This window comes from Capsella rubella, unplaced genomic scaffold (assembly GCF_000375325.1).
Source record: "Capsella rubella cultivar Monte Gargano unplaced genomic scaffold, Caprub1_0 scaffold_1, whole genome shotgun sequence".
NCBI lineage: Eukaryota > Viridiplantae > Streptophyta > Magnoliopsida > Brassicales > Brassicaceae > Capsella > Capsella rubella.
The window spans coordinates 3,247,044-3,273,573 of record NW_006238923.1 but is presented as its reverse complement, the minus strand read 5'-3'; the positions used below and the strand labels follow the sequence as shown (position 1 = coordinate 3,273,573).

Sequence of the window (26,530 nt, the reverse complement as noted above, 5' to 3'; positions counted from 1 at the left end):
CTCTTATTACTTGTTGTGTCTTGCAGATACAAATACTGAGTTTGTCCTGCAAGTGTCCTTTATTGATTCAGAAGTTGTATACATCCAAATGAGAGACTAAAAATACATCCGTGATGATATATCTCAACAACAGCTACAAATAATCCTCTCGCAGATACATAAAGTCGAATTTACGAGGTTTCCGTGTGGATGAGTTTGAAATGTCTGTAGAATATGCGTAAAACTTCTCTCACATAACCCATTCCTCAAATCTACCAAGTTTATTTGAAGAATTCTTCTTCCAGAATGGTTTGATTGCCGTGAAATTCCCGGTTTTCTGTACGCAAAGAATAGCTTCATCAATCAACCAAACATAAGAGTAGAGCATTGTGATAAGTATGCACATGACCACAAGCTAAAATACCTTAAGACAGAGACTTCTGGTTGTATCACAAACCGGGTAATCATGTGGACAACAATGACGACCATCCTTGCAACACACAGCAGATTCTATCTCGCAGCATTTCCATGAGAGACATAATCCAAACAAGTTTCTTGCACAGCAACAAGTCTCTGCAGCTGAACAATAGGTGAAAAGGTTGCATTTTGTGGGGCCGGGAGGGGATGGTGGAGGCGGGTTTGGATGTGTCTTGATGGGATATGAAGCAAGCATATTGATTCCGCATATCCCTTGTGAATTTCCAGTGTTACGCTGCATGTGCATAAACCCATCCATTCCCCAACTTTTTCCCCAAGAGTTTTTCACAATCCAATAATCAACACCATTCTGTGAACCATATCCTACTATGAGCACAGCGTGATCCAATGATGTCGAACACGGGCCAGAGAATATTCCCTGCATCATAAGGTAAAGTTTCAAACAAGGAAACGTTGAACATTCAGAAGATAGAATAGATGTATCTCTAATCTTAAAACTTACACTAGAATATAACTGAAATGCTCTCTCGCTTCCACAGATGCCGACACTAACTGGCTGAGCTGCTACAGCCTCCAATAACGCCTTCTCATCACTTGGTTTTACACCAGCATAGCTATCAATTGACACAACCCGTTGTTTCAACTGCAGAACAAGAGAGATTAATGTACGTTAGTGACGTCAAAGATCAAGGAAACAAACAAGGAAGAGAAGATAAAGAAGGAGAAAACTAAACGGATACCTTATCCTTCTTACAGGTGCCATCGCGTTCTTGATAAGGATAGTCTTTCTCTGTGTCTATTCCCTTGTTTTTTATGACAAATTCAAAAGCATAGTCCATGAGACCACCATTGCAGCCATCATTGTAGGACTTGTCACAATCAATCAGTTCCTGCTCAGAGAGGCTGATGAGATCTCCTGTAACAATCTGGTTGATTCCCTCCATAGCTCCAGTAGCAGAGAACGACCAACACGCCCCTATAAATGAAGTAGAACATCATCAACCACACAAATAATCAACATGGATGCATCCGAGAAAACACATTACTATTTCTGACCAAATTCCTACATTTGTCCATTCTACCAAAGTATAACTGCTATAGAAGAAATAAAAATGATTGCTTCTAGACTTTCCTAAAAAGGTTCAATCAGTTTAATACTCTCAGCCATAATTAGACATGGATAAAAGAAAGAAAAGTAAACTTATTATACTCCAAAAAAATTCCAAAAAGCGTGAAAGAGATGCAAAATTAGATTACTGTGACAAACTAAGGCATGATTGGTCTTCCTGTAACATACTATATAAGTATAACTACAGAAGATGAAATTTGCATCCTTAAAAGACTCTAAAGTTTGAGAATTTATCCGATAAAAATTCAATCTTAAGGTTCCGGTTCTAAAGTCTTGATCTTGAATCACCCCCTAAGTGGCTGAGCTAAAGAAGCTCTTATCAAATCTGAAACTCGATGAAAAGGAAACAGAACAAAATCTAGAAGAAATATACCGCAGCTTCCTTGGTCTTTGACATTAGTAACAGCTCCTTTCTTCCTCCAATCAAGAGAATCTGGAACCTTGACGCTACCACCCAGACTCTTCCCCTTACTAGCCATTATCACCGAAGGCGCCGAAACAGAGAGTCCAAGACGAGAGGTCTTGAACTCGCTGTGATTCAGATCCGCGAAGGCATTGAGGGAGAGAGAATAAGTAGCGTTAGTGATGAGATTGTGCTGGGTAACGAAGTCGTGATTGTCTCTAAAGATTTGAAATCTGTGTTGCTTCTCTGCTTCCGAAGCGTAAGTTTTGCCATGTCTCTGGCACCAGTCGTCGAACAGCTCGGAGATATCATCGGAAGATGAAGATGAAGATGAAGAAACGAGAAGAAGGAAGAAGAAAGTGAGAGAGACGAAGGACAAGGATGACATTGACATTTCGGTAAAGAGAGAGTCGTGGAGATAGTTTTGGCCCTATAAACAAGGAAGTGCCTCGAGATTTGATTGTTTTTCCCATTTATTGTGAGATTTTTGCCAGTAAAGAAGAAGATTACAAAACGTTGGTTTGCGTTTGCGTTTTAAAAAAAAGCTTTTGGCATTGTTTATTGCCACGTGTTGATGTGATTAACCACCGGATAGAATGGTTCTGAACAAAAAAACAAAAATGATTGAGGCAGAAGAAGTGAGGCACGTTTACAATGTTTAATTATACTCGTATCACTTGTACTTGTGATGTAGTATAAGATATTTTTAGAAACAATGCAGAACAAACAATTACGTTTTTTTTTTCCCGAGGCTTGTATGATTCACACAGCCTTGTATCGGGCCAGAGAGGCCCATATCCAAACACAATAGCTTCCAACTACTATTGAGTACACACACACACACAAATGTGTAAAAATCCTTGTTATGTTGTTCGTTTGGTCAACACTAAAATCATTGTTAAATGGTACTAAATATATCTAATCTTACTTTAAATAAGCAAAAGAAAGCAGCAACTTTAAGGCTTTTTATAGGTTATAAAAGACCACCACTCCCTATTCTTGTGTGTAGGCTAATGAGAGCAGTACACTTTGGACCTACTTACGACTTTATTGCATTACCCCCCTTGGTTACTACATTTGCATACCACACTATATATATATATATATTTTTATTAGTAAAGAGGATCACGCGGAGACCAGAGTGTAGCAGTAACTAAAGCAATGTCCATGCCTAACGTATTTTCAAGATATCTATAACCAAAAGCAAATAATGATCAATCTTTTCGTATTTTTATATCTAAAATTTAGTAGAAGACGACTTATTATAATCATAGAACCAACGACGAAGAAACAAACACATCCTTACACTGTTTAATCACCAATCAAACCCGAGACAGAACCATCATCGGCCACACACACACAAAGAAGAAAAATAAATTAAGGTGTGGCATGGCGTTCAGCCTTACCTAACTGTCGACAGGTAAAGGCGACTTTTACGAAAGTGGCTTTCTATTTTTTTTTTTTATTTTCTTTCCCACGAAAACAACAGTATATTATATTTCACTAGAAAACTACAAGAACATAGTGTTGTTTAAGTGATATATATATAAAATTAAAAGGCATAGATTATAGTATTTCTCCCATATAATGTAGATGCTACTATTTTGGAGTGGAGGCTGGAATGTCTTGACAAAGAAACATAAATGCATGATGAATATTGAAGTGATTTAATTATGTATGTTAATTAGGCACAAAATGTTATTTTGCGTTTGTAAGTTTTTCCACTATAGCTGAAATAAGTTTGTAGACCAAAAGGTTTGAATATCAGCGTTAAACAATATTTAGGTAGGCTGAGGTTTGAAAATTGAGTTCCAATGCTATGATATTTGGGGACCATCATATAAAAAAGAGCTTTGTAAGAAAGAAAAATTTGAACATATTTGTCTACTAATTGAAATTTGAAAAACTATTCAACTTATCAACTTTATGGTTTAGTGATTTTTATTTTTATTTGTTTAGTTGTATTGTAAAAACAAAATACACTACTAATTAAGTATTAGACAAAAAATCTTTTGGAAAAAGATAATATATATTTCATGCTAATAATGATGAGCTGTCGTCTCATATTCTCGTTTGATTCAAAACGGTAGAAATCGACAAAGCAAGGGTGTGAAGAAGAAGACGAAGAAAAAGTTGGGAAACCAAATTGACGCAGAAGCTAGAAATTATCTAAAGGTTTAGCCTTTCCAATCCGATCAAAATCACCGAGAGAAAAAAAAACACTGTTTACTTTCTTCTCCATGTGAATGAATCTCTTCAATTGAAGAAGAAGAAGACAATCGTCAAATGCTTGACTTTGGTTTCAGTTCTTCTTCACCACAGCTCAAGGTGATCATCTTTTTTTTTTTTTTTTTTTTGCTCTTATATGACTTAATCATATCGCTGCGAATCTTTTGAAAAGTTTTGCTCTTTATTCTCTCAATGTGCTTTGAGCTGGTTGTTGAACTAGGGTTCTTCTGGGTAGTAACTGTTTTGCTGATTTTTCTGAGCTGCTTTTGGTTACATAAATCGAGTTCTCAAATCAATTTTAGTCGGCAGTGGATCTGATCGGTCTCAATTGCGCTGGGTTTCATCTCTGTTCCTATCCCGTAACAGTGTACCACTAGCTCAAAGTTCATCAGTGTTTACACAAGTTAAAATTTTCCTGTTTACCTGACTATTTACTTTTTTTTTGCATCAGTTCATGATCTTTCTAAGATCATAATCTTTGAGAGATAGTAGGCCTCTATCTAATGCAAATGACCTTGAAATTCTACTAGGAAGATCGGTTCTTTGATGGGATGGGACACCAAATCACCATGGGTTGTGATGCTATCAAATACTAGTTCGTGTTATCTTCAGAATAAATATCATGGCATCTTCTGGACTGGGAAATGGGGTAGGCAGTTCGAGATCTGCCAAAGGTTTAAAGAGCTCTTCTAGTTCGGTCGATTGGTTGACAAGAGACTTGGCTGAGACAAGGATAAGGGACAAGGTAGAGACCGATGATGAGAGAGTAAGTCTTGCTTTACTTACTTGTTTTGCTTTCATGTTTATTCAACTGTTTTAGCTTGACTTTCTTATCACGAGCTTATGTATGTTATGGAGTAGTTTACAGTGTCTGACGTTTTTGTTATGTTGCAGGATAGTGAACCAGATATTATTGATGGGGCTGGTGCTGAACCTGGTCAGGTGATTAGAACCACTGTCCGTGGTCGAAATGGCCAATCAAGACAGGTTGGATGGTTACGGATGATTGTATGTGTTAGTTGGTAATGTAGTTATCTAACGGTTTCTCATACATCTCTATTTTATTTTTTGGCTCGGCAGACAGTCAGTTATATATCAGAACATGTTGTTGGTACTGGTTCCTTTGGCATGGTTTTCCAAGTAAGTTAATTTAACATCCATGATGTTCTTCTTTCCATTCATTCCGCTCCATTTCCCACACATTTATGTTTCCTTCTGGTAGGCTAAATGTAGGGAAACTGGGGAGGTTGTTGCCATCAAGAAGGTTCTACAAGACAAGCGTTACAAAAACAGGGAGCTACAAATAATGCAGATGCTAGACCATCCCAATGTCGTTGCTTTAAAGCATAGCTTCTTCTCAAGAACAGACAATGAAGAGGTTTATTTGAATCTTGTCCTTGAATTTGTGCCTGAGACTGTCAATCGTGTTGCAAGAAGTTACAGTAGGACGAATCAACTGATGCCACTGATATACGTTAAACTTTATACCTATCAGGTAACTATCTTCTGGATTTAAAAAAATATTTTCTCTTTTGTAGATTTTAATTTCATGAAGCGTCAACATAAGCACTCACTTAAAATTTTGAGGCTTGCTTTGTTTCACTGAAGATATTAATATCAATTGATTTTGTGTATGTCAACTGGATTCTTGTGGCTCTTCCCAGAATAGTTGGGTGGTAATTTCACCCTGACTTGCTAGGTGAATGTAAAACTCATTCTTGGTTGACCATGTGATAACTATTCAGACTAGTTTGCAATTTTCATTATCCGCCAATGACTTGCTGTAAACTATACCCTTGGTAAAGAGACTATTAGACAATTAACTTTCACCTTGATTTTGGGAGGTCTCCCCTGTGAAAGGGAGTAGCCTTCTTTAGTCCTACTATCTTCTATTCATGTTTTGACACATTGCTTCTACACCTGGATTTCTAAGAAATTCTCTAAAGCTTTTTTTATCACTATAATTTTCCTTCTATGCCTTTTTTTTATTTATTCCACATTATAATCTATGACTCCCTTCCTATCAATTTACAGCATGACACCATCTCATGTTCTTCCATAATCTTCCAAAGTGTTTCTGTATTTTGTGTTAGTTATGGAATGCTTTGAATGTATAATGAGTTTGTAACTGCATGCCAGGCTTATATTTTGCTGGGTTTGCTCCAAATATTTGACAAGTTTCTGTTTATGATTACAGATTTGCAGGGCACTTGCTTACATTCATAATTCCTTCGGTCTTTGTCACCGTGATATTAAGCCTCAAAACCTGCTAGTAAGTTCCATTTGTGTCCCCTGTTTCGAAAGAAATATATAACACTACTTTTATAGCTCTCTGTCTCTATGAGAAGGAATTATAAACACACAGTCATATATTCTTTACATTTGATGATGTCATACTAGGTTTAGAATCTGACGTGATAAATGTATGTTTATAACATGTCTGGAGGTCTAACAATAAATGTATGGTATTACGAGGCTCTTAATACCATTAATTTCAGTGGCACTAGGCTTTTCTTTTTGAGTTTATTGTATTGAGAAAGCTTAATATTGAAAGGATTCTGGAAACTAACTTTGAGAAAATAGTTGTACTTTTGAGCTGGTTTTGATTTAAAGTAACATGTCTGTGCTTAACTTATCTGCACCTGATTAGGTTGTTTATCTAAAGAAAAGTTTTCCTGTTTAAATTTAACTGCATTTATATCTGACTTTACCGATGTTGTTGTGTAGGTGAACCCACACACGCATCAGCTAAAAATCTGCGATTTTGGGAGTGCAAAAGTGTTGGTAATGTTCATTGACTCAATTTTAATATTCATTAGGGGATCATTATGGGAGTATGACTCGTTCTCGTACTCTATAGGTAAAAGGAGAACCCAATGTTTCATACATCTGTTCAAGATATTATCGTGCTCCAGAACTCATTTTTGGTGCCAGTGAATATACAACTGCAATAGATATATGGTCCACTGGTTGTGTGATGGCCGAACTGCTTCTTGGACAGGTTAAAGCACGATTATTGCATTAGCTATATTTTTCTGTGCTACTCATTCAGTTTCTTCCTTGTCTTACTTATTATGTGCCCTTGCTACTTATCGTACAGCCTCTGTTTCCTGGTGAGAGCGGAGTCGATCAGCTTGTGGAAATCATTAAGGTAGCCTATTGTTAATTCTTAAAATTCATCTAAAATATGAAGCTATTAAATTTTTGGGCTTGGCGGTGCCTGATAAGTGCTTTTAGAACTTTGGTTTACAGGGTTAGTCCTCTATCTTTACCAGACTATGGTGCAGATAATCAACTTTATATCTAAATGGCTACCAGGCTTTTGAGTCACAGTTCATTATGTCTATTAACTGAGTTTGTATTTAGTAAACTTTGGACTGCGCAGCTTGATTTTGAGGAAACCTTTCTATTCCTATTTTATGTGCTTTATATCTCTTTCAGGTTTTAGGTACACCAACAAGGGAAGAAATCAAGTGCATGAATCCAAACTACACAGAATTTAAGTTTCCCCAGATAAAACCTCATCCATGGCACAAGGTATGCCTTCTAATGTTATTGATTATCACCTACCAGGATATTCTTTAATCAGTTGTCTTGTTGGTAATGCATCTTTTCAAAGAGGTGTTCTGGTATCTGTGATGGTTTGGAGTATGAATAAAAAATAAATGTATATTGTCATTTCCTCTGGCTTATAAATCTATCTATGGTAGAGTTGAAAACTCGGTCCATAGTAAAAAAAGGTTTGATTGGCTTCAGTTATTATTGGTAGCTCATTAAGCTTCGCATCTCTGTGGATCCTTATTACTGCTTGAATATTCTGTTTTGTGTTCAGGTATTCCAAAAACGCTTGCCACCAGAAGCAGTTGATCTTCTTTGTAGGTTCTTTCAATATTCCCCTAATTTGAGATGCACTGCTGTAAGTAAATTCTCACTTTTCCCCTTCATTGTGTAATACTTTTCAGTTGTTCCATATCCGCATCTAATGATCCAAACCCATTAAAACACTTCCGTGTTATTGTAGTTGGAAGCTTGTATTCATCCGTTATTTGATGAGCTAAGGGACCCAAACACTCGTCTTCCCAATGGCCGACCACTTCCTCCACTTTTCAACTTCAAACCGCAAGGTACAGTTCCCTTAGTTTTCTTGTTTGACCTCTTAGGAGATCTAACATTTATATATGATCTATTAAGTTGTTGACATGTTGTGTTTTGTTAATGATTGCTGATAAAATTCACCCTCAAAACCTCATTTAGTGTTAGTTTGAATATTGAGCGTGCTAAATAAATTGAAGTCACAAGTATGTATTGGTGACCATTGTGGCCTCTGAAATATTCGAATGCTAAGCAACAATAAACACTTTGTTCTCCATAGGCATGAATCTGTGATCCTTACTTTTAATTTTCAGTAATTGAAAATCATGTAGTGATGATTCTGTGTGTTGCAGAGCTATCTGGCATCCCTCCTGAGATTGTGAACAGGCTTGTCCCAGAGCATGCCCGTAAACAGAACCTCTTCATGGCTTTGAATTCGTAAGACGCTTATCGGTTTTTGCATCTGTATAAGCTCTCTCTTGATATCAGATATTTGGAACAGCCTCTTGGCTTTTGGTTTTGGCGAGTTCTTTTTCTTCCTTTGTATGGTTTATATGGAGATGAGGATGCATGTATACAAACAGTACTTGAGGTTTGCTGGTTATAAACCACTTGTTTGTTTCACAGCCACCATATATAACCGTTTCTATCACAAAATGGATTCTTTTTGAAGCATTTAAATGTGGGTTTAAGGAAAAACATAGAAAGGACAAATCATACATATTTACTGGGTGATCTTGGGCGACTACACTTTTTTATTAACCCGGATTGTAATTGAGTGGGCGAATACACATAATAGACAACATAATTGATCATGATTACTGTGAATATCTCTCTAAATTGTTCGTTCTTTAATTGAAAGAAAAAGTGAACCCAAAGACAATTAGAAGGAAACAGTTTGAAATTTAAACCCTTGACGACGACGACGACGACGCTGGTCCAAGTCCAAAACTCTCAAGCCCGCAACTTTGACAGTCTCAGTCTCTCTTGCCTCTCTTTCGCAAACTTCGAACATGTCGTTGCGTACATCTAGTTTCCATCCTTCATCGTCGTCTATCAATCTCTTCTCCAGCAACCCAACTAAACCCTTTCTTCTCTCCCTCAGAATCGCCACCTCCAAGTCTCTTCCTTTAATTGCTCCTCTCAAATTCTCCTCCACCAATCACGTCCTTAGCTCTTCCACCCGACTCCACAGACGCCAGTATATTCTCCGGTGCGTAGCAGAGCAGTCCCAGCCGTCTGTTTCGGCCGTTTCCGGCGGCTCTGGTAAAATCCGGCAATACCCTTTTTCTCTCTTTAGGTTGGTGTCATTCGCTAGTTTATCTGTGTCTTTGGCCCATTCATTGATAAATCAATCTGGTAGATTATAGTTGCTGAGTGTGAGTGTAGAGAGATTGAATTTGAAAGCTAATGCTCCATCGTTTTTAACATTGGTTTCTGATAGAATTATATTGGGCTATGACTATGAGTAACTAAACACCAGTGATTGTAAGTTTATAACCAGCGGATTTTTTGTAATTTCGTTTTTATTTCTGCAGAAGAGAGAGTTAATGTTCTTGTAATCGGTGGAGGAGGGAGAGAACACGCTCTTTGCCACGCCTTGAAACGATCTCCATCTTGTGCTTCTGTGTTATGCGCACCTGGAAATGCTGGTATCTCCACTTCCGGAGATGCTACTTGCATACCTGACCTTGACATATCAGACAGTTCAGCTGTGATTTCCTTTTGTCAAAAATGGAATGTTGGGTTAGTGGTTGTTGGACCTGAAGTGCCTCTTGTTGCGGGTCTCGCTAATGACTTGGTTAAGGCCGGTATCCTCACCTTTGGCCCTTCTTCTCAAGCTGCGGCCTTGGAAGGTTCCAAAAACTTTATGAAGAATCTTTGCCACAAGTACAATATCCCTACTGCTAAGGTTTGCGTCGCTAGCTCTTTTTCATTTTTTCCTGATGATTTATCAATTTCTTCCTTGATGTGTTAGGATCCATAAGGCATCGGCTCAACTTTTAGCTATAGGCCTGTTATAATCTACCGTAGAACTTAATAGAGCTGTTGGAAGTTGGTTATTGAGGGCTTAGTTTAGAAGAATGTCTCAGCAGATTGTTTTGGGATATGTGGTTAAGGGCTCAGTAAATTGGTGGAATAAAAGTAGCAGATTCATAGCTTTGTGTTTATCCTAAGGATTCCAATTTGATGGCTTATACAGTAATATTGAATCAAATTCAAGTGCAGTATAAAACATTTTCTGATGCATCTGCTGCGAAAGAATACATTCAAGAACAAGGGGCACCGATTGTGATTAAAGCGGATGGATTAGCTGCTGGAAAAGGTGTCACTGTTGCCATGGAACTAGAGGAGGCTTTTGAAGCTGTTGATTCGATGCTGGTCAAAGGTGTGTTTGGTTCTGCAGGATGTCAGGTGGTCGTGGAGGAGTTTCTCGAGGGAGAAGAAGCCTCCTTTTTCGCACTTGTGGATGGAGAAAATGCCATTCCTCTAGAATCTGCTCAGGACCACAAGCGGGTTGGAGATGGAGATACCGGTCCTAACACAGGCGGAATGGGAGCGTATTCTCCTGCACCGGTCTTGACCAGGGAGCTTCAGGATTATGTGATGGAGTCTATAATTCATCCCACTGTTAAAGGAATGGCGGAAGAGGGATGTAAGTTTGTTGGCGTTTTGTTTGCGGGTCTCATGATCGAGAAGAAATCCGGTTTGCCCAAGCTGATTGAGTTCAATGTCCGGTTTGGAGATCCAGAATGTCAGGTTAGAAACGCACCCTGTTGGAAAATAACTGGTTTAGTCTAGGTTATATGTTATTCTCTTGTTCTCAACAATGCAGCTTCTTGACCACAGGTATTGATGATGCGTCTAGAGTCTGATCTAGCAAAAGTTTTGCTAGCGGCTTGTAAAGGCGAGCTAAGTGGCGTGTCGCTTGATTGGTCAAAAGATTCAGCAATGGTGGTTGTAATGGCAAGCAATGGTTATCCAGGTGCTTATGAGAAAGGAACAATCATCGGAAACCTTGAAGAAGCTGAAACGGTTGCTCCTGGAGTGAAGGTTTTCCACGCAGGAACGGATCTTGATTCAGAGGGGAATGTTGTAGCCACTGGGGGACGTGTTCTTGGAATCACGGCGAAGGGTAACGACTTGGAAGAGGCTCGTGACAAAGCTTATTCAGCGGTTCAACAGATCAACTGGCCTGAAGGTTTCTTTAGGCGTGATATTGGTTGGAGAGCGCTTCGCCAGAAACAAGTGGCGGTGACGAAAGAAGAATGATTAGAAGAAATTTTGTTGTAATGTCCTGAAAACCGAGAAACCAAAACTTAAAAACTCACTCCAATTCCAATCATCCAAATTTTGTTGTATTATTTTTATAAACTCACTCCAATATTTCATGCGTTGAGGTAAGCAATGTAGGTTTGCTATTTAAGTAAGGTCTAGCTATAAATTTCGTTAGTTTCATAAATTTGTGAACTTATGGGAGCCATTCATAAAGAAATATCTGATATTGTATATGGCTGGCGCCTGGCAGGTTCAAAATTCCAAAATGCTCTCCATCTCGAGTCGTAAGGAGAAAAATCTCGAACTTCATAGATGTGTGTGATTGGGACAGATAGTTTCTCTAGACATTTCAGTGGTAGTTTCGTAAGAAAATTGCAAAGAAAAAATCCAACATTGTATATTGTAAAGTTCGAGGTAAAAACGAAAGAGAGATGCTACTACAACGGGTGCAAAACCCCAAACCCTAAATTTTTAAAAAAATCCCAAGTCTTCCTCTCCTATCTCGAATCAATGTTCCCCAAATCCTTAGCCACAAGTAGAAATATCTCGAATTTTATTCAAAAATTCTCTGGTTTGAGTAGACTCTGTTCTTCTTCCGTTACGATCGCCGGGAGCCCTTGCTCACCTAGATATGACGTATCTGTCATCGCTGATCTTATAGAGAAGCAGCACTGGTCTAAGCTTGGATTCCATGTGAAAGACATAAACCCTAACGAGCTGTTCCAACAGCTGATGAGTTCTGAGCTTGACCCAGATTTGTGTCTCAGGTACTATACTTGGCTAGTGAAGAACCGTAACATCTCCGTTTCGCTAGAGCTCACGTTTAAGCTTTTGCATTCTCTTGCTAATGCGAAAAGGTACTCTAAGATCCGATCTTTCCTTGATGGGTTTGTGAGGATTGGATCCGATCATCCGGTTCACTCGATTCTCCATGCTATTTCAATGTGTGACAATGTTTGCGTCAATTCGATTCTAGCTGATATGTTGGTATTGGCATATGCGAACAATTCGAGATTCGAGTTAGCATTTGAGGCGTTTAAGCGTTCAGGTTATTATGGGTATAAGTTATCGGCTTTGTCTTGTAAGCCTTTGATGATTGCGTTGCTGAAGCAGAATCGTTCTGCGGATGTTGAATATGTATACAAGGAGATGATTAGGAGAAAGATTCAACCAAATGTCTTCACTTTCAATGTCGTGATCAACGCCTTGTGCAAAACAGGGAAAATGAATAAAGCGAGGGACGTTATGGAGGATATGAAAGTGTATGGATGTTCTCCAAACGTAGTCAGTTACAACACTCTCATCGATGGGTACTGCAAGCTTGGGGGGATTGGGAAAATGTACAAAGCAGACGCGGTTTTGAAAGAAATGGTGGAGAATAAGGTGTCTCCTAACTTGACAACATTCAATATACTGATTGATGGGTTCTGGAAAGATGATAACCTTCTGGGGAGTATGAAGGTGTTCAAAGAGATGCTGGATCAAAACGTAATACCGAATATCATCACTTATAATTCACTGATAAATGGTTTGTGCAGTGGAGGTAAGATCAGCGAAGCCATTGGTATGCACGATAAGATGGCCAGTGCAGGTGTGCAGCCTAACTTAGTTACTTACAACTCTCTTATAAACGGGTTCTGCAAGAACAATATGCTTAAGGAAGCTCTTGATATGTTTGACTCAGTAAAAGGCCAAGGAACTGTTCCCACTACTAGAACGTATAACATGCTGATCGATGCTTATTGTAAGCTAGGCAAAATTGATGATGGCTTTACACTGAAAGAAGAGATGGAACGAGAAGGGATTGTACCAGACATTGGAACTTATAATTGCTTGATTGGTGGTCTTTGCAGAAACGGTAACATTGAAGCAGCTAAGAAGCTTTTTGATGAGTTGACTAGTAAAGGACTTCCTGATCTTGTGACATTTCACATACTAATGGAGGGTTATTGCAGTAAAGGAGAATCGAGGAAAGCAGCTATGTTTCTGAAAGAAATATCAAAGATGGGTCTGAAACCGAGACATCTGACATATAACATTTTGATGAAAGGCTACTGTAGGGAAGGAAATCTGAAGGCAGCAACGAACATGAGGACACAGATGGAGAAAGAAAGGGGGTTGCGGATGAATGTAGCATCATATAATGTGCTTCTACAAGGATATTCTCAAAAGGGAAAGTTGGAGGATGCAAACATTCTTTTGAATGAGATGTTGGAGAAAGGTCTAGTCCCGAACAGAACAACCTATGAGATAGTTAAAGTAGAAATGGTAGATAAAGGTTTTGTCCCAGACATTGAAGGGCATCTATTTAACGTCTCTACCAAATCCTAGTCTTTCAGTGACCATCATGAGAAGCAATTCCCTGCATGTTTTGCTTTGCTCTACGCTGCTTCCTTAGCTCACCACAATCATCAGAAAATTAATACTCGTTTCAAGTACTTAAGCCAATGTCAAAGAAGAGATAGGGACATGAGGTGGATTCAAAGACTGCAGAAATTTGTTCTATCATTGACCAGGGTGAGTCAAGCTTCCCAAATTGTATACCGTTATGCTGGTTTTGTGATTCTATGCTATGCATGTTCCTGGGTTATGTACTTCAGCTTCATATGGAAACTGAGAGAAAGTTCAGAACTTGTAACTTTACTGTTATTGTAAATAACTTGACACCGTAATTAGAAGTTTGCCATAAAAGATGCCTGTGTGACGAGATTATACAACAAACAGAAGCTTCGATCAACAGACAAGTTGCATTCCATTACCAAGGTTTTAACATTATCACATTAGACTAAAAACATCGAGGGCACCACTACATGTGAGTGAATCCAGCCAGTGGCTGAACCAAACCACAAAAGGACAAAGTTTTACAACTCATACTGGATCATACAAGGGCATAGATAAAAAGATTAAAAAACATCTAGACACGGCCTTGCCACAGACAGTCTTGCTGAACTTTCCCAGTTTTCAAAAGCTTCTCGATTTCATTGGGAGGATTCATCCCTAGACGCAGTGCCCGCTCCCATCGATCAAGTCTTGTCATACCCAAGCATGGACCATAAGCAATGTCCATGTCAAACTGTCTGAGCATCTCCTCCTCCTTGCCATAATCCCCTGTTGATCAAACACAAACAATATCACAAATGTTATCAATTCCACAAACGCTAAATCTAGATTGGACCCCAAAACTCATATGGGGATTGGAGTTAAACCCTAGTTCTCTTCCATGGATCAGAAGGGGGAAATTAAAGAATCAGATCATCAATATAAGAAGAAAAAAACCGTACCATTGAGATCGATGGAGCCGTGTGAGATCAATGCCGCGGGCTGCGTAACATCAGAACCTTGAGCCGCCGCGTGTTTGGGAGCGACTTTCCGGGAAGAAGGCTTGGACTTGGAGATACCTCCGGTGATATTGCTTTTAGTCTGCTTGTAGAAACCCTTCATGTTCTTCGCCGTCGTCGCCATAGCCTCTTGCTCTTTCTCTCTCTGCAGTTCAAATTTTGAATCTTTGAATCAGCTTTTCCTTTAGCTTCTACGCGACGATTGATGGAGAAGATAACCACTTTTATCTGGGTCATATAAATCCGCCCACTGATATTAATGGGCTTCATTGTCGGCCCGTTATATTCTTTTGTACCCCTCGAACGATTTAATACGTCTATGGTAAAGAGTAAAGGAGTATAGTAGATTTGTCCAATAAGGTTACTACATTTGGAATTAATTGTTAATAATACATGTGAAGGATCAAAAGGCGTAAATCATTCAGCTTTGTCGTACTCAACACTACAACTCGTACTCATGAACCTAGCTAGTATAGTGGGATTGAAACCTCTTTCTTTAGTAATGGAGCTTGGTCGTATAAACAGTATATTTTTTTTTTTAACTTTTTAATCTCTTCCGAATTCATGTCCGCAATTAATTAGCTCTAGCCATAAAAGTGCTAGTAAAAATAAATTAAAGAAGCATATGTACAGAAGTTTTAGAAAATCTTCAAATGTACAATGAGAGATAACACATATGTGTCTGTCTACTTCCACGAAAAAATAAGAAAATCTTTTTTAGCCGATGGAAACTATCGTAGCGGGAATGCGCGTATGAAAAATATAATACGAAATTACGAATTACACTAATCTACTCAATGAGTCAGAAATATATATATAAATAAATGAAAATTACAGAAGAAGAAGAAGATGGAGAAGTAGCTAAGCTAATACGTAAAAAGTAATTAAAGATGGAGAGGCCAATGGATGCCTTCTCTACCACAAGGTAACGGAGCCGGCAAAGCTATGTGCGACGGCAACTTCTCCCCTGGCATCACTACCGATACATCCACCACCACCGTATTCACCGCAACCTGCATACACACGTTACAATCCTTTTAATTTTAACTTTTAGTCTCTCAAGTTTTTTATTCTTTCTTTTTTTTTTGTGTTTTACTTCACAGCTTGGATTTTTTTTCACTTTACATAGTTGGATTATTTTTCTATTAATTTTGACGAATGTTTTTGATTATGCAAAAGGTTTATGCACCGAAAAGAAAAGCAATTTTATTTTGCAAAAGAAAGAAAAAAAAAAAAAGAAAACTAAACTATACAGTGGCAAGTTAATGCGGTTCGGCTTTATTAAAAGGACAAAAATTCTTTTGAGAAAATGCTTTAATAACTTTGTTTGTGTGTGTGTGTTGTGTTTACCATGGATGCTTGATCAGCAAGCTTCTGGAACTGACTGGACCCATCTCTCCGTCTTTGTGTGATCATCCGATGAGGTGAATCAAATGAAGAGTTCTCAGGCCTGAAGAGATGCTCGAAGATGGCCATGATCAAGAACATGGATATGAGTATCGCCGTCGCTACGAACCCAAAGGATATGGCATTCATGGACGTCGACGATCTCCACGGCCCTTCACTCTCTCCATCTCTTGAACTGTATATGCTCCACGAGCTTGACTTGTTGTTCATTTTCTCCTTGCTGCATAAAAGAAAGAGAGAAATCTTTCACCAGAGAATAAACTCACAACTCTAGATCAAGTTTAAAAATGATTATTCGATGATTTATGAACAAAAAAAGAAGAAGAAGAGAATTGAGATATATTAACGTAATGGATGATAATGTTTTCTGTATATTATTATTCCTTTTGTTTTTATGTGAAGATAGAGAAAAAGCAGAGCAGAGCAGAGAGAAGAAGAAACAAAAACACACTCTGTACTATGTTATAATGAGTTGTGTAATATATATATAGTTACAAAATGGGTGTAAATTATATTATTTATAGAATGTGTGTAGATAAAGTATAAAAAGAAGAATTAACAGAAGAGTTAATGTGTTAATGGTCCCTAAGAAGTAGGAACAGACATAGATCTTGGTCCTATATTCCTATGATCTCATCCCCTTCACGGCCTTCACTCACTGTCTTTTGCTGACAACTTCACACACCTTCTATAACCTTTTCTAATTTAAGTTCATCTCTACTCTTACCTCTCTCTCTCTTCTTTATTATAGTTCCTTATTTTTTGTTAACTTCGAGTACTATAAGATAGAGACATAATATATAGTCTAATATATAAGTAGGGTTCGTCGGTCGTGGCTGATTTGTTCCCCGTCCATTAACAAGGTGATATCAAGAAGATTATTATTTGATCTTACTAAAGTTTCTTAAAGGAATTAGAACTTAATATTAACCTTTTGAAAATGAGTTGTATAGGAATATTTTAGTTGGTATAATTGGGGGAACATCAACAAATGTAAAGAAAAAAGCTACTACTATATATCAAACTGTTTCTTTTGCTTTCCGTTTGAATAATTGTATTACACATACACATATTTTTGTGAATGTAATAACAACAAAGTATATCCTATACGGTTTATATTCGTTGTCTACTACTTTACGAAATTTCTATGCAAATTTTTTTGTGGTGTTTAGTGGCTTAGCTAGTAGTGTGTGTGACATCTTTTTGTTGTTATTTCATAATAATAATTGAGGATGGGGCCGACGTGTCATCAGAAAAGAACAACCAAAGATAGCCCTATTGGCTCCTTTTAAGAAACGTTTAATTAAATTACCCTTAGTTTTTTTTTTGTGGATTAATTAATTATCACAGTAAGATGTCAATTAGTTATCCTAATTAAGGAAACAATGATGCCTAATAATTTGCTGATAAACCCCACTTTAGTCGTATATGGCAATACAGGTAAATTTTGTTCGCAAATATAGTCAATTTGCTCATTACACAGTTTTCATCAAAGCCATGTAAACATATGTTCTAACTCTGTCTAGCCCGTTAATCACTAGCTCTACGTGATAATGTAGACGTACCGCGTACGTACATTTCATGGACAAACGTGATTTATCTACGTTACAATGAAAACTTCGATTTCAGTATCATTATCTAAGTTAATTAAGATCAATCAATATTTAATAATGTAAATCTAAAGACATTCTTGTTTCCTTTGAAGTCTGCAACCTTAAAGTTCTTAAGTAAAGAATTATACAAGTACGTTCAGCAATTTGAGCTTAATTAACGTAAGTTGTCTTTGAAAAGAAAAAAAAAACCTTATAAGTTAGGTGAAATATAAGCTGTAGCTAAAGCTTTTGAGCAGGCAATTCAAAAAATTATGAAAAGAGTTGAACACATGCATCTTTGGTTGGCAATGATGGCCCAAATCTATCGCAATCGAATGAGTTTCTCAAAACAAAATAATTATACGCAAAAACAAATTATTCAAAGGAAAGAAAAATAGCTAAACTAGCTGCGGCAAAAGCGGAGAGACCTCAGACCTATCGATGAGACCCTCTCTATAAAACCATGCACATGTGAGACGAATGTATACTATAAAACAACACAACTTTGTCTCTTTTTCTTTCTATTTGGGTGAAAACAACAGAAACACTCTTTGTTATTACTAGAAACGTTTTAATATCTTCTTCAAATTTGATTGTTATATATTTGGTTATATATATAAATGTTATGTTAACAGGAGTTGGTGGATAAAATAAGTTTTTAATAATTAGGGACGTAATGATACTAAAGAAAATTTTGGCATTTAGAGAATAGTGGGGGCTTAGGTGAAGATACAGCAAAGCAGAATTCAAAAGTGGGAATGATTTTAATGTAGAAAATAGAGAATTGAGTCTTTTTGCCTTTTGTGACTCATTGTCACAGATCATTCATGACCAAAAAAAAACCCATCATGTGACCGCTCTATTCTATTCACTCACTCTTTAGCTTTTCCTTTTTGCCTTTTCTGTTTTTATTTGAACCATTTCTTTCTCTTGTTGTGAAGTCCTAAAGAAGTATCTCGAACCCTGACCGTATAAGCGATATGGATACAACAAATTTGGCTATATTTATGAGGCTGCAGAGACTTGAACATATGTATAAATCTTTAAAGAAGGAAAACTCATTTTAAATATAAACGGAGTTAAGATGATATCATGATTAAACAATGTTTTATATACCAAACAGTTTAGATATATATACACTCCATAAAAAATAAAAATAAACTGATCACAAAAAATTTGTGAGAGGAATGGTTGGTTTATTTTGGGAATGATCAGAATTGAATAATGTTTTCTTTTTGTTTTTTGATAAAGTGTTTAGTCAATGTTTTTGTTTTTGTTTTTGTGTGTGTTTGTCTTCCTTTTTGACTATAACTTTCCTAGCGTCGCGAATCCCTAAGCTCTACGATCAGTTCATCATTCACAAATATGAAATAATTAATTAAATTGGCCACAATCCATTTTCCAAATGGAAAGAGCAGGACAGGATCACTAAACTATTGAGCTGTAAAACACAAGAAAGAAACATACTAATAACTATTTTGTAGCTTACTTTGCGAGAATATGTAATTCTTCTATCTGATCCGCCGTGTATACATGCATGCATGTGGGTTTTAACTGGTTTCAGACTTTAGGGCTGAGAGTATACATACCATAATGGATATTACAATCTTAAGTAGTATAGCGGGCCTTTGAGGCCCAACAACTGTGGGCATTGGAATCCAACGGTCACGATTACGTCCTCGCTGGAATTTGTCTAAGAAAATCTTAGCCGTCGGAATCTTCTCTTTTTCTGTGAGGGTTTTGTCGTGGTCTAGTGTCTACGCAACTTCCCAGTTCCCCCACTATTGTTCCACACAGTTCACACAAAACTCTTCAAGCGGTTTCCCCTGTTTGGTTTTACCTTTTACGGCGGCTCTACACCCGTCTTCACAGGTTTCTTTTCTTTTTCTCCTTCCTTCTTATCACTAGCCTTCTGGATTTCTGTTTGCTAACTAATCATTGTTTTGTTTGGCTCTTGGACAATTCTGAATTCCATATCTTCCAAATTGTGTCTTTTCAGAATTCTCTCTGTTTTTTATTTTTATCCCTTAAAGATTGAAACTTGTAGTTTCCATTGTAAATTGTGTTCTGTTTTGGAAACTTATGGTGAAATAAAAAAGGTCATATTTGCCAATACTTTTTCTTGTCGAATCCTGTATAGTAGAGGGATGTAGAACTCAGAGTTTTAAATGGTTGTTTATTGTTGAGTAATGAGACTAATGACTACCATAAACAGGTCTCTTGATTCTCCGTACTAACCTTTTTTTTTTGTTTTGTTCCCTTTCAATGGCTGCAGTGTATCTTGTGTATCGGTAATGGCCACTGAGAAGAACACTCTAGATTGTATCCTTTTAAGCTAGCGTATTAATTGTTCTCTACTTCTTTACTTGGTTGACAATGCTTTTTGTGGTTTATATGTCTTTTGGATTAGTATATTTTTGGAAATATCTTCATGCATGAGGGTTTGTTTCATGAAAAACGACAATGCTGTTTTGTAATTTTCACATTCCTTTCAATTTGAAACGTACGGTTATGATCTTCTTTTATAGACTTAATCTGTCATTGCTTGTCGAATAAAATTTTCTGGACAATGGGATGTCCAAGGATAATAATCTTTCGAAGAAGTGGAGCTTCTGTGTTGTGTTCATATGTGTTTGTCCCTTAACAACAACTCTAGCAGAGCCTACTTGTGCGGAAACAATACCAGATCCAGATTCTACAACAAAGAAACAGGCTGAGGTATTTGAAATCTTATCAGCCGCATTCTTAATCTCCTTCTAGCAACAAATGCTTATATAATTTTTGGTTATCTTCTCAGTCTCCTCCAACAGACAAGGCAAATCGTACTGCTACAGTGTCGAGTACCCCGTCTGTTACTGTCACTGCCTGTGCTAATGGTAAGAAAAATTCTTAAGGCTTTGGTTCTTATCAACCACCTAATAAGTCTGCTAGTTTCTTTTATTATTCCTTACAGATCCTTAATTTTCCATTTGCATATCAGTTATGAATATCTCTCAAGTGATTGTTGGTTGTGATTCGCCTTGCAGGATCTGATGTAGTCTCTTCTCAGCCAAATGACAATGGCCAAGCACATGCGACAGATGTTTTAAAGGTTTGATTTTGTCCATTGGCTTTTATTGCAGATCATGTTACTGTCATATTTTCGTTTTGACATGGTTTTATGTTCGGCGCTGGGTCATTTTCATAGGGAAGTCACCGTGACAAAAACAGCTCATATGCCTATTCTGATCCGACTTTGCGTGGAGATCGAGTGAAAAGAAGCAATTGTTGGTCACAAACTTCTTTTTCCACTCCTACGCCTCCTGGAAATTTCAATGGTGTTGGTATTCTTCCTCCCAATACACAATCACAAGCATTTAGACCGCAGTTTAAGGTACCTACTCATGTCTATATATATAGTTGAAAGCAAGAGTTTTGCATGACTAAATTTTACTTATTGTTCCTCTTAATGTTAAAAGTTTGATAAAATTACATCTTTATGCCTTTTGAAGGGAAAGGAAGCTGCAGGACACTTTATAACATTCTCCAATCGAAAGACAAGCTCTGTCCCATATTGTGGTTACACTAATGGAAACTCAAACAATGGTTTCTGGGATCAAAGAGATCATTATAGGAAACCTGAGAGAAAGGAAGAATCTGACTACTTGGTTGAATTGAAATGTGGTCCGAGAGCCAATGCAAAGACTCGTCCTCCATCTGAGTCATCATCACTCAAACAAAAGGATTCATTTTCCCTGACTATCCGTAGAGATATGTACAACCTCCCAGATTTTCAGACTGATTATGAAGATGCCAAATTTTTTGTAATCAAGTCCTACAGTGAAGATGATGTTCACAAGAGTATCAAATATTCCGTGTGGTCAAGCACTATCAATGGAAACAAGAAACTCGATGCAGCTTTCCGTGATGCTGAAACAAAAACACGCGAGGATGGCAAAAAACGTCCAATTTTTCTCTTCTTCTCGGTGAGTGAACTTGAGATGTGTCTGTGATTAAGGGTGTCTAGTTAGTCTCGTCTCACGTTTGCTCTCTTACCCATTCAGGTGAATGCAAGCAGACAATTTGTGGGATTAGCTGAGATGGCTGGATATGTAGACTTCAAAAAGGATTTAAACTTCTGGCAGGTTGATAAGTGGAGCGGTTTTTTCCCGGTTGAATGGCATGTGGTTAAAGATATCCCTAACTGGGAACTACGCCATATCATCCTCGCCAACAACGAGGACAAGCCAGTCACTCATACGAGAGATACTCACGAGGTCAAACTCAAAGAAGGTCTCCAAATGCTTTCGATATTCAAGAACTACTCTGCGGTAACATTTTTGTTAGACGACATGGACTTCTATGAAGAACGAGAGAAGTCTCTTCGAGTGAACAAGGAGCATAAACCTGCCACTCTTCGCATGGATCTCTTCAAAGAGAAAGACTATGATGTAAAAATGCTCATGACCATAACTAATTCTAGTTCATCTTCTCTATATACGTACGACTTTGTGTTTATATCTGAAACCCGGTTTTGTGTTTATCAAATTCAGTATGAGATGGAAGGCAACAGGAGAATGAATCATCAAGGAAGAGGATATAACTGGAACAGAAGTAGCAGTAGCATAACACAAGCTTCTCTTGTCAATCTAACCAAGAATCTCTCCATAGGAGGCTACCCTTCGTCCAAGAAGAACACTGGCAGTTATTCAACATGACCACGTCATTAATTTATTTATGATTTGCTTTAGTTAGTTCATGAATCACTACGTTATTATTTTTTCCTTTCTTAGGGACCTTGGTTTGGTTTTTACATTTCATTCTCAGCTGTCTTTAAGCCTATAGATTCATTTTCACGATCTTAATGATAAAATTAATCGGTTTTCAGATCGTTGTAAAAAAATAAATCATGGTATTTGGATTACAAAGAGGATAAGTTGATAACCACGTAACAATGTAACTCAACCGGAGTTTTCTCAGAAACTAAAAGCAAAAGGTATTTTCTAAAAATGTTTTTGTCCCACATCGGCAACTAGAAGAGAATGTCTCCGAAGTGTGATGATATAAAAACGAAGCTGAGCCTCACTTGCAAATCATACCTTTCTCGGCCTTTTGGCTAAGATCAAGTGTAGTATCTGTTCTTATCAGTTAAATATCTGATATGTGGGCCATCGGCTCACACGATATTAACTTCATTTATTAAGGGAGAAGGCCCGTTAAGATAGCTTGCCATCTGGGCTTTCGCGAGTCGCCCACGGCGTTGCACTACTGCACGGGCCTGGCTCATCCCATCAACAATTAGTTAAAACAAACACTCCCTAATGAAACAAAAATTGGGGAATTAGATATTAAAATTAAAAGTATATAAAGTCCAATCGCCTCAATTGTGTTCTTTAACCCTGATGCAGTAGCACTGAGCTTTGGTGAGAAAACAAAACATCGGTGGGTGACAGATAATGTCCGATAATCTGAAGCATCATCGCGATACTACAGCTTCTCAGGAATCAGTCGAGAGACTCTCGAAGGTTGCGAAAATTGAGGGGTTCAGTGACGAAGAAGAAGGATTGGTCTACTCGGAGTCGGAGCTGTCCATGAACCCTGGGAATCCTAGATTGCAGCGTTACTTAGTTGCCATCGAGTATATTGGTACACGTTTCTCCGGTTCGCAACAGCAAGCTACGGACCGCACCGTCGTCGGTGTTTTGCAGGTTGTTCTGTGTGTCTAGTTCCTTATATTTTCTTTCATCTCCGCCGTTAGAGAGAGAAATCCCGGAGACAATTTAATTCGAGAAGTTGGTAGATTGGTTTCGTGGCTAATTATGTGCCATAGAGCAGAGAGCTTAGGTTCAGTTTATATTTGCTAACAAGTTTTGTTGGGGCTTTCAAAATTTTGAATTGATACATTTCAGGAGGCTTTTCATAAGTTTATTGGTCAGCCAGTTAAGATCTTCTGCTCAAGTCGAACGGTAAGAGCTTTTCTTTCAACCGCCTCTAAACTTCTGTTACCAGAAACAAGCAGCTACAGATATATTAACGATCCTAGACTTAGTAGCTATGAAGAAACGTTTCACCTGTTTTTGTATTGCCTTTTTCACGATAGATTCATAGGGACCATGCGTTGTAGCCAAATGGTAATCTGTAGAAAGCTAGTATTGATGACTTAGATGTAGGTCAATGATATGCTCATTTTTGTTTTATTTATTATTAGCTGACACTGATCTAGCGCCTTATAGGATGCGGGAGTGCATGCACTATCAAATGTTTGCCATGTAGATGTGGAACGCATCAGTAAAAGGAAGCCGGGTGAAGTGGTATTTCTTTTGCACCCCTCTAATTTTTATCTTGTGGCTAACAATTAGAATTAGCCGTGTCATGTTCATGTAAAGGAAATAGTGTTAAGAGCAAGGAGCACACAGGCCTCATTGTTTCGAATATCATATGTTCCAATTGTAGTCTAGTTTATATACACAACGTGTACATTCACAAACACCTGTATCGTATATGATTAATGCTATTGGAAACTGTTAGGGACAGATATATTTGCATTCTCACTGGACGCTGTTTTTTAATTGCAGTTACCACCACATGAGCCTGGTGTGGTCCAGAAAGCTGTGAACCATTTTTTACAGGTTAATATCTGAAGGTTTTTTAAGATTATAACAATTAGATACAATGGTTTTTCTTCTCATTTCAGGGGTTGCTCACCAAAATCTATCATGTAACTATTGATCTTAGCGAAAGTTAACTTAAGATCTGTTGACACTTGACAATTTCGTTTAAGTTCCTCTACACTGTATTTTCTTTAGTACTTACTTTCACCTACTTTGACCTATCTACTATTCAACATCTGATTAAAATCCTTGTGTTGTTGTTAAGCAGAGAAAAGATGGCGATGTTATGGTGATTGATGTCCGGTGTGTCCCAAGTAACTATCATGCCAGATATAAGGCCCGGGAGCGCACGTAGGTACTCTCTGTCTATCTCTCATAAGAGAAGCCAAGATTTAGTTGTTCTAGATATTTTAATGTTCCTTATTTGTGCTGATTGTATTATAGAGTACTAGGTTATGCTTCAAAATATATTCCCTGCAATTGAAAATTGATATATAATATTTGATGACATTCTCTGTAGATACTTCTATCGCATTCTATCGGGGTCGGATCCATTATCAATCCTTGAAAAAGACCGTTGCTGGCATGTTCCTGAGGAGCTAAATCTTCGCTCTATGCAGGTTCGCATACTACTGTATTGTCAGCTTTCATATCAGCACTGATCCAAAAAGAATATTTCCCTCAAAAGATGAGTCCTTACTATTGTACGAATAAGAAATCTCTAACGACAACATCAATGATTGGTGCACAGGAAGCATGCAAAGTTCTTGTTGGAACTCACGATTTTAGCTCCTTCAGGGCAGCTGGTTGCCAGGTCAAATTTCTTTGTATGCTCTTTTTTTAAACATATCTTTCTGTCCTACACAATCAGATATGAAATGCTCTTCATAAATACCTGATCAATGCATTGTATTTGTGGCTTGGTAGGCCTTAAATACTTGTATGTGAGAAAGTATGAATATATGATGACTCTAGCAGATTGTTCCCTTTTCTGCAAAGGGAAGTTATTATTTTGTGTAGACTGATGTTCTTCCAGAAATCTGTTAATTCTTTTGACGAATTGTTGTTATGCAGGCAAAGTCGGCTATGAGATCTTTAGATGAACTAAGTGTCACTGAAGTACCATCAACTCCATACTTTCCATCTATCACGGAAAGGGCCAGTAACCTAAACAATGGAGATCCTTTCGCATGTTCCAGTCAACACAAGACTGAGACTGCTGGTGTGGGTACTAATGTTGGGGAAGTGGAGGGGTCTACAGATGGTGATTCTTTTGGTGCAAGGAGACGGCACCGCTGCTATGTAGTTACAGCGCGTTCCCGCGGTTTTTTGTACCACCAGGTTTGTTTTCTATTCATTGTCTCTCTTGGTAGATCATGTGTATTAATTGTAGTCTCCTTATTGATACACATAGTAATAGTTGTCCACATGTCCTGTTTTTGTTGTATGAGAAACATCAGTTTGAATTGAAAATGAAAGAGACGAATTGTGATGCTCTTTGTGGTGTGTTGATTTCTAGTGTCTATATGCTTGTGCAGGTTCGACTGCTTGTAGGAGTACTAAAATCTGTTGGCACTGGAGAATTGACAGTCGCAGACGGTATGTCACTGTCTCTTTCGTACAGAGTTTACAGTTAAAGTTTTTATTACGATGGAACAATGTTTAAGAGCTCCGTTGGGGTTATCTATGAATTTGGTTCAGTTGAACGTATCCTGGAGGCGAAGACAGTGAGTGCATCCAAACCCATGGCTCCTGCATCTGGTCTATATCTTGCCCGTGTCAAATATGAGTTTCCATGAAGACTTAAAAGTTCACTTCATTCCTGCAATAATGGGCGAGGAGTCAGCAGAATAGGTTTTGCTGAGATTTGAGAAGCTGAATAGAGAGATAAGGTCATAGAGATACTGAGTTTTGATGTGTTCTAGTTCCACCAAATGAATCTAATGAACTGAAATAACAGTATTCGGAGCAAGTGAGTTTTGATCTCTTTCTACTATTTTGTTCCTTCCGTTTAAGGAGCAATGAGATATACCTAAGCTCGATTTGGATTCCGA

The 26,530-nt window shown here is 37.8% G+C and overlaps 8 protein-coding genes and 1 non-coding gene across 12 annotated transcripts; 6 read left to right on the top strand and 3 right to left on the bottom strand.

Moving 5' to 3' along the window:
• Positions 1-40: 40 nt before the first annotated feature.
• LOC17900027 (low-temperature-induced cysteine proteinase) lies at positions 41-2,403 on the bottom strand. The gene is made up of 5 exons (XM_023777127.1): positions 1,920-2,403; positions 1,158-1,393; positions 920-1,060; positions 404-835; positions 41-316 (listed from the first exon to the last, which is right to left on the bottom strand). The coding sequence occupies exons 1-5, from the start codon at positions 2,341-2,343 to the stop codon at positions 230-232; spliced, it is 1,320 nt and encodes a 439-aa protein (XP_023632895.1). The 5' UTR covers positions 2,344-2,403; the 3' UTR covers positions 41-229.
• Positions 2,404-4,039: 1,636 nt separating this feature from the next.
• LOC17898838 (shaggy-related protein kinase kappa) lies at positions 4,040-8,945 on the top strand. 3 transcript variants are annotated; one of them, XM_023788974.1, is made up of 13 exons: positions 4,040-4,277; positions 4,713-4,944; positions 5,073-5,165; positions 5,259-5,318; positions 5,401-5,673; positions 6,376-6,450; positions 6,906-6,962; positions 7,039-7,179; positions 7,279-7,329; positions 7,620-7,715; positions 8,011-8,094; positions 8,200-8,302; positions 8,624-8,945. In XM_023788974.1, the coding sequence occupies exons 2-13, from the start codon at positions 4,801-4,803 to the stop codon at positions 8,710-8,712; spliced, it is 1,266 nt and encodes a 421-aa protein (XP_023644742.1). In that variant the 5' UTR covers positions 4,040-4,277; positions 4,713-4,800; the 3' UTR covers positions 8,713-8,945. The 3 variants fall into 3 exon arrangements, with proteins under 3 accessions (XP_023644742.1, XP_006307622.1, XP_023644741.1); XM_006307560.2 differs by having other exon boundaries at positions 4,709-4,944; XM_023788973.1 differs by having other exon boundaries at positions 4,630-4,944.
• A 220-nt stretch (positions 8,946-9,165) lies between these two features.
• On the top strand, positions 9,166-11,697 carry LOC17900684 (phosphoribosylamine--glycine ligase, chloroplastic). Its single transcript, XM_006307170.2, has 4 exons — positions 9,166-9,536; positions 9,809-10,182; positions 10,500-11,030; positions 11,121-11,697. Exons 1-4 carry the CDS (start codon positions 9,284-9,286, stop codon positions 11,541-11,543), a joined length of 1,581 nt encoding a protein of 526 aa, XP_006307232.1. The 5' UTR covers positions 9,166-9,283; the 3' UTR covers positions 11,544-11,697.
• A 188-nt stretch (positions 11,698-11,885) lies between these two features.
• Positions 11,886-14,240, top strand: LOC17898322 (pentatricopeptide repeat-containing protein At1g09820). The gene has a single exon (XM_006303482.2). It carries the CDS (start codon positions 12,060-12,062, stop codon positions 13,878-13,880), a length of 1,821 nt encoding a protein of 606 aa, XP_006303544.1. The 5' UTR covers positions 11,886-12,059; the 3' UTR covers positions 13,881-14,240.
• Positions 14,241-14,277: 37 nt separating this feature from the next.
• On the bottom strand, positions 14,278-15,085 carry LOC17897281. The gene is made up of 2 exons (XM_006304237.2): positions 14,831-15,085; positions 14,278-14,657 (listed from the first exon to the last, which is right to left on the bottom strand). The coding sequence occupies exons 1-2, from the start codon at positions 15,009-15,011 to the stop codon at positions 14,464-14,466; spliced, it is 375 nt and encodes a 124-aa protein (XP_006304299.1). The 5' UTR covers positions 15,012-15,085; the 3' UTR covers positions 14,278-14,463.
• Positions 15,086-15,588: 503 nt separating this feature from the next.
• Positions 15,589-17,006, bottom strand: LOC17898074. 2 transcript variants are annotated; one of them, XM_023776912.1, is made up of 3 exons: positions 16,642-16,687; positions 16,238-16,514; positions 15,589-15,900 (listed from the first exon to the last, which is right to left on the bottom strand). In XM_023776912.1, the coding sequence occupies exons 2-3, from the start codon at positions 16,502-16,504 to the stop codon at positions 15,772-15,774; spliced, it is 396 nt and encodes a 131-aa protein (XP_023632680.1). In that variant the 5' UTR covers positions 16,505-16,514; positions 16,642-16,687; the 3' UTR covers positions 15,589-15,771. The 2 variants fall into 2 exon arrangements, with proteins under 2 accessions (XP_023632680.1, XP_023632679.1); XM_023776911.1 differs by lacking the exon at positions 16,642-16,687 and adding an exon at positions 16,899-17,006 and having other exon boundaries at positions 15,590-15,900.
• Positions 17,007-19,666: 2,660 nt separating this feature from the next.
• LOC17897894 (YTH domain-containing protein 1) lies at positions 19,667-22,752 on the top strand. The gene is made up of 9 exons (XM_023789688.1): positions 19,667-19,758; positions 20,162-20,208; positions 20,543-20,604; positions 20,684-20,762; positions 20,913-20,977; positions 21,074-21,259; positions 21,378-21,851; positions 21,930-22,316; positions 22,419-22,752. The coding sequence occupies exons 2-9, from the start codon at positions 20,181-20,183 to the stop codon at positions 22,581-22,583; spliced, it is 1,446 nt and encodes a 481-aa protein (XP_023645456.1). The 5' UTR covers positions 19,667-19,758; positions 20,162-20,180; the 3' UTR covers positions 22,584-22,752.
• A 208-nt stretch (positions 22,753-22,960) lies between these two features.
• On the top strand, positions 22,961-23,157 carry LOC111828821. The gene has a single exon (XR_002832581.1). It is a non-coding gene; the product is annotated as a U2 spliceosomal RNA (small nuclear RNA).
• A 51-nt stretch (positions 23,158-23,208) lies between these two features.
• Positions 23,209-26,472, top strand: LOC17896768 (tRNA pseudouridine synthase A). The gene is made up of 10 exons (XM_006305062.2): positions 23,209-23,573; positions 23,775-23,831; positions 24,099-24,176; positions 24,441-24,494; positions 24,745-24,827; positions 24,997-25,096; positions 25,228-25,290; positions 25,551-25,817; positions 26,015-26,075; positions 26,178-26,472. Exons 1-10 carry the CDS (start codon positions 23,322-23,324, stop codon positions 26,273-26,275), a joined length of 1,113 nt encoding a protein of 370 aa, XP_006305124.1. The 5' UTR covers positions 23,209-23,321; the 3' UTR covers positions 26,276-26,472.
• Positions 26,473-26,530: the final 58 nt, after the last annotated feature.